The sequence below is a fragment of the Lucilia cuprina genome, chromosome 5 (genome assembly GCF_022045245.1).
Source record: "Lucilia cuprina isolate Lc7/37 chromosome 5, ASM2204524v1, whole genome shotgun sequence".
NCBI lineage: Eukaryota > Metazoa > Arthropoda > Insecta > Diptera > Calliphoridae > Lucilia > Lucilia cuprina.
In genome coordinates, this window is record NC_060953.1 from 43,205,463 (window position 1) to 43,216,702 (window position 11,240).

The following is an 11,240-nucleotide window of genomic DNA, read 5'->3' on the forward strand; positions in this document are numbered from 1 at the left end:
CTAGTCTATAGTCTAGTCTATAGTCTAGTCTATAGTCTATAGTCTAGTCTATAGTCTATAGTCTAGTCTACAGTCTAGTCTATAGTCTAGTCTATAGTCTAGTCTATATTATAGTCTATAGTCTAGTCTATAGTGAAGTCTATAGTGTAGTCTATAGTGTAGTCTATAGTCTAGTCTATAACCTAGTCTATAGTCTAGTCTATAGTCTAGTCTATAGTCTAGTCTATACTCTTGTCTAGTCTACAGCTTAGTCTTTAGTCTAGTCTATAGTCTAGTCTATTGTCTAGTCTATAGTCTAGTATATAGTCTAGTCTATAGTCTAGTATACAGTCTAGTCTATAGCTTAGTCTATAGTCTAGTCTACAGCCTAGTCATTAGTCAAGTCTATAGTCTGGTCTGTTGTTTACTCTACACTCTAGTCTACTGTCTAGTCTTAAGTATAGCCTGTAGTCTAGTCTTTAGTCTAGTCTGTAGTCTAGTCTGTAGTCTAGTCTGTAGTCTAGTCTATAGTCTTGTCTAGTCTGTAGTCTAGTTTATAGTATAGTCTATAGTCTTGTCTAGGCTGTAGTCTAGTTTATAGTATAGTTTATGGTCTAGTCTATAGTATAATCTATAGCTTTGACGATAGACTAGTCTATATTCTAATCTATAGTCTGTTCTGATGTCTAGTCTACAATCTTGTCTACAGTCTAGTCTTTAATTCTATAGTCTTATCTATAGCTTAGTCTAAAGTCTAATCTATAGTCTAGTCAATAGTCTATTATAAATACATAATTACGTTAATAAAATTTTTAAAATTATATGAAAACTATGTTGTGCAACATTTGATTGCAAAATTAATTACAAAACGCATTTGGTGATTTTTCATCTATAACCAGCATTAGGTAACAGGGACTACTGCTATAATTTCCCAATCGTTGTCCTGGACAACGAAAACATTGTGTTGTATATAAAGTATTCAGGAAAAGTGTGTCAGTGTTTTAGTTCATGCCACATAATAAACTATACACTTCTTAGATTTTGCTATTTAGATTTTGCTACAAATTATAAATTAAACATAAATTATTTTTTTAAATCGTTTATTTTGACAAAAAGTGATTTGGAAAACAAGTTGTTATCTTGAAAATAGTTTAATATTGTTAACTGTAATGGCGTATTATTAACTGAATTGCGCAATATTGGATCAAAAGTTTGACTATGATGTGTAAACCATTTTTGTGAAAAGCTTATTTTATTCTATTTTCATCAGCTTAATGTTGTTTAAATTAAAATTTGTATTTTTGTACCTTCATATTGGCCTCCAATTAATTTGTCAACTGTTCATTTCCATTGAATCGGCATCCTTTGCTGTAATAAAACGTGACATACGATAACAACATTCAAGTGTATTTACAGATTATCATTATGACCATACATCCAAAAATATATGTATTTACATTATTATGACTTATTTACATTATTATTTTTAGTAAAATACTCCATATACATAAGGTTGGTACCCAAAAAAATCAGATATTTTTATAATTTTCCAAAACCAAAAGGGAAAATTTGTTGTTTCCTTATAAATGGAGTGCACACAAAATACTTATACATATATAGAAATATATACATACAATTATTTAGTAGAACATTTATCTATTCCAATATACAGAAATTGTATTGATAGTACTGAAGAAGTCTGATATGCAATAAAAATATCTAAAATATGATTATGACAATTGTGATGCTAATGATGATGGTATACGTATGTACGTCAGGCATGGAAATTTTTATTTTAAATTATATAAATTTTATGGATTAAAAGTTATAACTAACATATCGCTTTTTCGTCAATTTCCTTATAATTCGCTTATGGACTAGTTTATAGGAAAGTGCCTATTGTCAAAGATAGCCTATTGTCAAATCTATGATCTGGTCTCGGCTACTGACATGTTTATGACTAGGCTATTAACATGACTATTGTCTAGCTTACTGATTACTCTAGATTATAGACTAGACTATATACTAAAGACCAGACTATAGACTAGACTATAGACTATACTGTAGCCTAGACTATAGATTGGACTATAAATTAGACTATAGACTGGGCTGTAGACTAGACTATAGACTAGACAATAGACCAGGCTATAGACTAGACTATAGACTAAACTATAGACTAGACCATAGACTGGACTATAAATTTGACTATAGACTGGGCTATAGACTAGACTATAGACTAGACTATAGACCAGGCTATAGACTAGACTATAGACTAAACTATAGACTAGACCATAGACTAGACTATATACTAGACTATATACTAGACTATATACTAGACTATATACTAGACTATAGACTAGACTATAGACTAGACTGTAGACTAGACTGTAGACTAGACTATAGACTAGACTATACTATAGACTAGACTATACTATAGACTGGACTATAGACTAGACTATAGACTAGACTATACTATAGACTGGACTATAGACTAGACTATAGACTAGACTATAGACTAGACTAGACTATAGACTAGACTATAGACTAGACTATAGACTAGACTATAGACTAGACTATAGACTAGACTATAGACTAGACTATAGACTAGACTATAGACTAGACTATAGACTAGACTAGACTATAGACTAGACTATAGACTAGACTATAGACTAGACTATAGACTAGACTATAGACTAGACTATAGACTAGACTATAGACTAGACTATAGACTAGACTATAGACTAGACTATAGACTAGACTATATACTAGACTATAGACTAGACTATAGACTAGACTATAGACTAGACTATAGACTAGACTATAGACTAGACTATAGACTAGACTATAGACTAGACTATAGACTAGACTATAGACTAGACTATAGACTAGACTATAGACTAGACTATAGACTAGACTATAGACTAGACTATAGACTAGACTATAGACTAGACTATAGACTAGACTATAGACTAGACTATAGACTAGACTATAGACTAGACTATAGACTAGACTATAGACTAGACTATAGACTAGACTATAGACTAGACTATAGACTAGACTATAGACTAGACTATAGACTAGACTATAGACTAGACTATAGACTAGACTATAGACTAGACTATAGACTAGACTATAGACTAGACTATAGACTAGACTATAGACTAGACTATAGACTAGACTATAGACTAGACTATAGACTAGACTATAGACTAGACTATAGACTAGACTATAGACTAGACTATAGACTAGACTATAGACTAGACTATAGACTAGACTATAGACTAGACTATAGACTAGACTATAGACTAGACTATAGACTAGACTATAGACTAGACTATAGACTAGACTATAGACTAGACTATAGACTAGACTATAGACTTGACTATAGACTAGACTATAGACTAGACTATAGACTAGACTATAGGCTAGACTATAGACTAGACTATAGACTAGACTATAGACTAGACTATAGACTAGACTATAGACTAGACTATAGACTAGACTAGACTAGACTATAGACTAGACTATAGACTAACTATAGCCTAGACTATAGACTAGACTATAGACTAGACTATATACTAGACTATAGACTAGACTATAGAATAGACTATAGAATAGACTATAGACTAGGCTATAGACTAGACTATAGATTAGATTATAGGCTGGACCATAGACTAGACTATAGACCAGACTAATCTCATAATCTTCTAGAGTATTTTCTAGCAATATAGTTAGTTATGTCACAAATTATGTTCTTTCGTCTGTGGGGGTGTGTACGGTTACTAATACTGTGATGTCACATTATTGCAAATGATGCTGATAGCAGAGGCCGCCAAATTTTTTAACCCAGAGACCGAAGTATACGTTAGAAGCTAAAGGGAAAAGGGAAAGTGTCGTGGATAATGTTTTTTTAAGTCCCGCAAGTTGATATATTTTTTTTACAAATTTGACATAATGCATGTAATCAATTCTTTAACTCTTTGACCATAATAATGATTTTAATAATATTGCTCTTAAAAGAAATACAATAACTTTAACAACCAGTTACTAGTAATATAAAGAAACCCCTTAAAATGCACATAAAAAAGAAATAAAAAATACTGTATATAAATGTGACTGCTTATGTTTAAAATATCAACAGTTTAGTTTTAAACTTTAAACAAACACAATTCACATAAAAATAAACACAAAAATGTTTAAATTTGTAAGTTTTTCAAAAAATCTTAATATTAATAAAATCGTTTGTTTCTAGCAAATATATATTTTTTGTTTTTAGATTGCTATTTTGGCTTTAGCTGCTGTAGCATCCGCTGCTCCTGGCTTTGTATCGGAAAGTCATCATTCCTTTGTTCAACCTGCTGTTTTAACTAAAACTGCTTTTGTTGATAACAGTGCTTCGTCGGCTATTACCCATCAAAGTTTTACCAATTTAGTGAAAAAAGTACCAGTTGTCCATAGTTATGCTGCTGCTCCTGTTGTAAAAACTGTTTCTTATGAATCTGCTCCCGTTGTTAAATCAGTTTCATACTCTACTCCTGTAGTAAAAACTGTTGCTCCTGTTGTTCATACATATGAATCTGCACCCGTAGTAAAATCAGTTTCTTACTCTGCTCCTGTTGTTCATACATATGAATCAGCACCCGTAGTAAAATCAGTTTCTTATGCTGCTGCTCCTGTTGTAAAATCTGTTCACACTTATGAATCGGCTCCTGTAGTTAAAACTCTTTCCTATAGCGCTCCTGTTGTGAAAACTTTTGTCTCCTCTCCTGTTACTTACACCAAATTGCACCATTAAAAGTAGTGTTAAATACATCCTGCTAGAGAATGTGATATATTTAGTTAATGATTTGAAATAAAAATAAATTTTATAAATTGAAAAGTTTGTTTTTAACCAAAAGTATTTTTTTTTTCTAAAAATTACTCCTGTCTACAAACTTGTCTATATTTTAGGGTTTTGAATTGGTTTTGTCTAGTCGATAATCCAGACTATTTTAGAATATAATCCAGAATTAGACTTTAGTGTAGACTATTATCCAGACTATAGTATAAACTATAGTCTGGGCTATAGTTCTGACGATAGTTATTGAATATAGTCTAAACTATGGTTCTGATTATTTTTCTGTAATTTTCCAGAATATAGTTCTGACTATACATATATAGTCCCTACTATAAAGAAGGCTTAAATTCTGATTATAGCTCTGAATCTATAAATGGGCACTCTTTGCTGCTTTCTTACTATTGTTTAAACTACAGCTCCCATTACAGTCCAGGCTTTATTCCAAACTATATTTTTAATCATATTCCAGAACATAGTTCTGACTATATATAGTGCATACCATAGATCCATATATAGTTCTATTATGACTATAATCCAGATTATAGTTTTGACTATAGTCCAGATTATAGTTCTTACTATAGTTCTGACTGTAATTCGGACTATAGTTCCGACTATTGTCTAGACTATAGTTCTACAATGGTCTATACTAGTTCTATATATATTTTTAATCTGGCTATAATCAAGATTAAAGTTGGTACTAAAATCCAGATTAAAGTTCTTACTGTAGTTCTGACTATAGTTCTAATAATATTATAGACTATAGTCTAGATAATAGTTCTGACTATATTCCAGGCTATAGTTCTGAATCTGCAGAAGAGGACTCTTTGGTTCTTCCTCATTTTTCATATTACACTTTTTTTTTAATTTTCTATAGCGGGGTAACGAAACACTTAAAACATGTTCTTTATTAAATAAGAATACCCGCCATCGAAAAAGATGGCGGTTATTATACCCAACACCACTTTAGTGGGGAAGGTTAATTGGGTTTGTGCTGATGTGTCTAATGCACAATAATATTGGTTTTATCATTTTCTTCAGAATCATTTTCTAAGTCGATTTAGTTTTGTCCGTCTGTCTTTCATTCCATGTAAAATTTGTAATCAAACTACATGCCGCAATTTTGAAGATAATGTAATGAAATTTGGTACATGATCTATTCTATTGTCCCAGGGACGAAGTCTATTGAAAATGGTTAAGATCGGTCCATTATTTCATCTAGCCCCCATACAACTAAACCCCCGAATATGTCTTGTAAACCTTGTAATCAAACTACAATTTTGGAGATAATTTAATGAAATTTGGCCCATGATCTTCTATGGTATCGTAGACGAAGTCTATTGAAAATGGTTATCGTCGGTCCATTATTTCACCTTGCCCCCATATAACTTAACTTGCCAAATAGGGCTTTTAAGTTCATAATTATGTTTAAAATGAACTCCATAATTATAGGGTCCCTATAAAAAGCCCCCTTCAAAATTTGACTTAAATGTCTGTTTGTTGAAAACGATAGGGAATCCATCCAAAAAGAATTAGCTAGAGAGTTGAAATTTTCTACAGATATTTTACATTAATGCAATACCAGTCCAAGATTTTGCCTAGTCTACTCAGAAAACTATTCCTTTAAACTGTCACAACTTTTTAAAGGAAGCACATCTATAGCATTAGTATTCGGCACAAGCATACCTTATAGAAAACTTAATATTTATTGTAAACATTTAAGAAGATCGGTCATTAATTGACCCTACAACCTATATAAGATCTCCCTCTGAGAATCGGTTTATAATTGACCCTATTTCTTATATATAGAGTCCTTCGAAAAAAAACTTTAACGCTCATTACTGCTATAGAGTGATTAAATTCAATATAAACAAGATTTTTTTACTAAAATCGTTCTAGAAAATTTGACGAGGATCGGGACATTATTGGCTCTAGCACTATACAAGGTCCCCGTGATTTAAACGCACAATACTTTTTTAAAAATACAAGTTCAGCGATAAAATTCCACATAAATAAGTTTTGTATTAGCCGAAATTGTTTTACAAAATTCTAAGGAAATTGCGGCATAATTGATCTAATAAATGAGAAAATTTGTTTCGATAAAAACAAAGGCATTGATTCTTAAATATTAATATATACATTTAAAAGGAAGCATTCCTTTTCGGCAATGATTTAATGGTGGGTTCAAGAGATGCGTCACAGCCGAATATAACACTTTAACTTGTTATGGTGTTTTTGAATTTTCCACAATATTTTAATAATAAAAATTATTTTTGTTATCAAATATTTCATTTTTTTTGGAAAAATGATTATTGAAATGTTATGAAAATAAACTAAAATCTATAATCGTGATTATGGTGAAAAACATCAACAATTATGAATCAAAAGATTATGAATAGAAAATATTAGCAAATAGTTCAATAATATAAAAACTTGATGAAATAATAAATAATATAACTTTTCATTATTTAAGGACACTGTAAGAGGACACTACTATTGCAATTATAATTTATTACTCCTTCAAATTATTTAATTGCAAAGCATAACATATTTCAATACTAATGCATATGTATAAGTGTTAGTAATGATTTAAAATAGCTTAAGTGTTTATTATCTGGCATTACAATAAAATTTTCTTACTTCTTTTTTTATTATCTTAATAACTAAAACCGGTAAACTGCTAAAGTTTGAGCCTTTTTCAAATGTATCAGTTAATCTCACACCCTTTAAAGTAAAACAACTTCTTTAACTTTAACAAAAATGTTCAAATTTGTAAGATATATTAAACACAAAAAATAGGTTGATTTTATTTAACTTGCTTCCCTTAATTATTTTCTTAGATTGCTGTTTTGGCTTTAGCTGCTGTAGCATCCGCCGCTCCTGGTTTTGTTTCGGAAAGCCATCACTCCTTTGTACAACCTGCTGTTTTAACTAAAACTGCTGTTGTTGATACCAGTGCTTCGTCGGCCATTACCCATCAAAGTTTTACCAATTTAGAGAAAAAAGTACCAGTTGTTCATAGCTATGCTGCTGCTCCTGTTGTAAAAACTGTTTCTTATGAATCTGCTCCCGTTGTTAAATCAGTTTCTTACTCTGCTCCCGTAGTAAAAACTGTTGCTCCCGTTGTTCACACTTATGAATCAGCACCTGTAGTAAAATCAGTTTCTTACGCTGCTCCTGTTGTTCATACATATGAATCTGCTCCTGTAGTTAAATCAGTTTCTTATGCTGCTGCTCCCGTTGTGAAATCTGTTCAAACTTATGAATCGGCTCCTGTAGTTAAAACTGTTTCTTATAGCGCTCCTGTTGTGAAAACTTTTGTCTCCTCTCCTGTTACTTACACCAAATTGCACCATTAAGAGTTGTGGTAAAAAATCCTGTTAGAAAATGTGATATATTTTGTTAATGATTTGAAATAAAACGATTTTTATATAATTGAAATAAATTTGATTTTTAATTTTCTTTTTTAAATGGAATGTAGTCTCCTACTAAAATCTAGTCATTGGTCTAGACTTTTGACTAGTCTCTTGTCCAATGTCTATACAGTGCAGTCATTCAGACTATAGCCTAGAATAAACATGGTCTAGACTATGTTGTAGTTTCTAGTCTAGACTGTAATTCAGACTATAGTCCACACTGTAGTCCAAACTATAGTCCAGACTATAGTCCATACTAAAGTCCTTATTACTGTCCAGATTATACTCCAGCCTATAGTCCATACTATAGTCGACTCATTTGTCTACTTTTAAGTTTATAGTCAAGACTATAATTCAGTATATAAGTCCGATCTGTAGTCGGTACTATTATATATTCCATTTTGAGTGGTGTCTCATCTATGGTCCAGATAACAGTTTAGTTTATAGTAAGCACTATTATCTTCATTATGATCTAGTCTATAACCCAGTTTATAGTCTGGACTATAGTTTAGTCTATAGCTCTGTCATTAATTAAGATTATACTTTAGTCTACAGTCCAGATTATAGTTTAGTATATATTTCAGACAATAATTTATTATCTAGACTTTTGAATATACACTAATCTAATCCTTAGTCGAGACTACAATCCAGTTTATTGTCCAGTCTATAGCCTGGTCTTTTGTCCAGTTTATAGTCCAAACAATAGTTTTCACTCATTGACAAAAAGCTTTGTTAAAAGCTTTCTTGCACTCTTAATTTCACACTCATATATGTTTACACATGTTAATAAATATGTTAAAAACCAGAAAGAGAACTTATTCTTTACTCTCTGCCGATGTAGGGTCTAGATTATTGTTTATTATATAATCCAGACTATTGTTTATTTTATGGTCCAGTCTGTTAGTTACTCCGTAGTCCAGATTATATTTCACTCTATAGCTCAGACTATAGTTTATGCTATAGTCTAGATTATAGTTAACTCTTTAGTCTAGATTATAGTTTACTCTCTAGTCTAGACTGTAGTTTACTCTCTAGTCTAGACTATAGTCGAATTCGTAGTCCCGACTACTGTCTAGTTTATTAGCCAGATTATAGTCTAGTCTACTGTCAAGTACATAGTCCTAGCCTATAGTCTTGAATATGATCCAGATTGTTGTCTATTATAGAACTCCGACTATTGTTTACTCTATAGTCTAGACTATAGTCGAATCCGTAGTTCCGACTACAGTCTAGTTTATTAGCCAGATTATAGTCTAGTCTACTGTCAAGTATATAGTCCTAGCCTATAGTTTTGAATATGATCCAGATTGCTGTCTATTAAAGAACTATTGTTTGGTCTATTGTCCAGGCTATAGTTTCTTTATATTCCAGACTTTAGTTTACTCTATAGTCCAGACTATAGTTTACTTTATAGACTAGACTATGGTTTACTCTATGGTTCTAACTATAGAATATGTAGTCCAGTCTATAGGTTAGTCTATAGATTCCAGAAAGTAGTTTATTCTATAGTGAAGACTATAATCTATTCTAAAGTCCATACTGCAGTCAATTCTATATACCTGACTATGGTCCATTTTATAGTTTATTCTTTAGTTTGCGCTATAGTCCAGACGATAGTATATCTTATTCTATAGTCCAAACTATAGTTTATGTATTCTGTAGTCCAAGCTGTAGTCTAAACTTTTGTGTACTCAATAGCCTTAGAGTCAAATATTTCATTAATAATTTCTCTAGTCCAGACCATAGTAACAATTGACAATAGTTCATTATATAGTACAAACTATAGCTAATATTATAGGCTCTATGTTTTAATATACAAATAATTTTAATAACTATTTTTTTTCTATTTTCAGGTAAGAGCAAAATCAATCTAAATTTTGGATAAATTATAAAGGTAATTAAAACAAATAGTTTAAAACCAAATTAAGAAAACTAAACTATTGGTTGCATAAAATGAATTCTAATAAAAAAATTGAATAATAAGTAATCTTATACTTATTATGCAATAATATCTATAAAGATGTAAGAAATAGTCGCGACCTATATTAGAAAAATTACACCCTCAACATAGAATTTGTTGTCATGTTGGAAATATTGCTTTAATCGATTTATATTCCCAATAATTTGCGGATGCTAATTAATCAAATTTCATTTTTAGGAGATAACCTTAAGTCACTGAAATGTTAATAAACCATAATTATTAGGATTTTAATGAAGTGAACAGACAGTTTTTGACGTCATTTACTACACGTAGTAAACGTAGTTAATTGTTATACAAAACTAACCATAACAATTGATTTTGTCACACAATAACTCTTTATTCTAGTGATTGATTTTGTATATTTTTTCGTTCATTATTGTTTTGTATTAGAAAACTATTTTTTTTAACAATATTCCTTGAAATTATAACAAAAGAATAGGAAGTTTGTTTGGCAAGTAAACTACTTTAATTAGCGGCTTAAAGTAAAAAAGAGCGGAAGTAATTATGTTTTAAGAAATTATTTATTTTTGAATAGAAATTATCGTAATTCATAATTTTATTAAAATTTAATTGAAAGTAAAACAAAATTAGTTTACATTTTAATTATATATACTTCAGCCTTAGCTGAATTAGCTAAAATACTACCGAATTTAAAAAATCGTGAGATTTCTTCAGGCTTGACCTATTGCTGAATTACAACTTACTTAGTTAAATTTCTAAAAGAAATTCCTTAAATTCCTCTTCACTTATCTTATTAGTCACAATTGTTATCGATATATGTACTTTGCTATTCCACTTCAATTAAGAATTTCTTACTTGTAAATCAATATTTATTCGTATATAATTTATTCATTCATTTATCTTTAACATTTCCTAAAAGCTCTCATTATCACCAACATTATTTATCAGCACTCAAGTGGCACTTGTTGCAAACATGAATTGAAAAAATAAAAAAAATATGTGTAAGAAAAATCCAAAACCCAAAGCACCCCATCAACAATGAAACACAAACAAGAAAGTATAGATAGCA

The 11,240-nt window shown here is 30.5% G+C and overlaps 1 protein-coding gene across 1 annotated transcript in view; it reads left to right on the forward strand.

Annotated features, from left to right (window-relative positions):
- Window positions 1-8,254, forward strand: part of LOC111689465 (cuticle protein-like) — a 12,094-nt gene extending 3,840 nt beyond the window's left edge. The window contains exons 4-6 of the mRNA XM_023451937.2: window positions 4,512-4,764; window positions 7,546-7,585; window positions 7,654-8,254. Coding sequence (XP_023307705.2) covers window positions 4,512-4,764; window positions 7,546-7,585; window positions 7,654-8,172 — 812 coding nt within the window. The 3' untranslated portion in view covers window positions 8,173-8,254. The remainder of the gene's footprint in view (window positions 1-4,511; window positions 4,765-7,545; window positions 7,586-7,653) is intronic.
- Window positions 8,255-11,240: the final 2,986 nt, after the last annotated feature.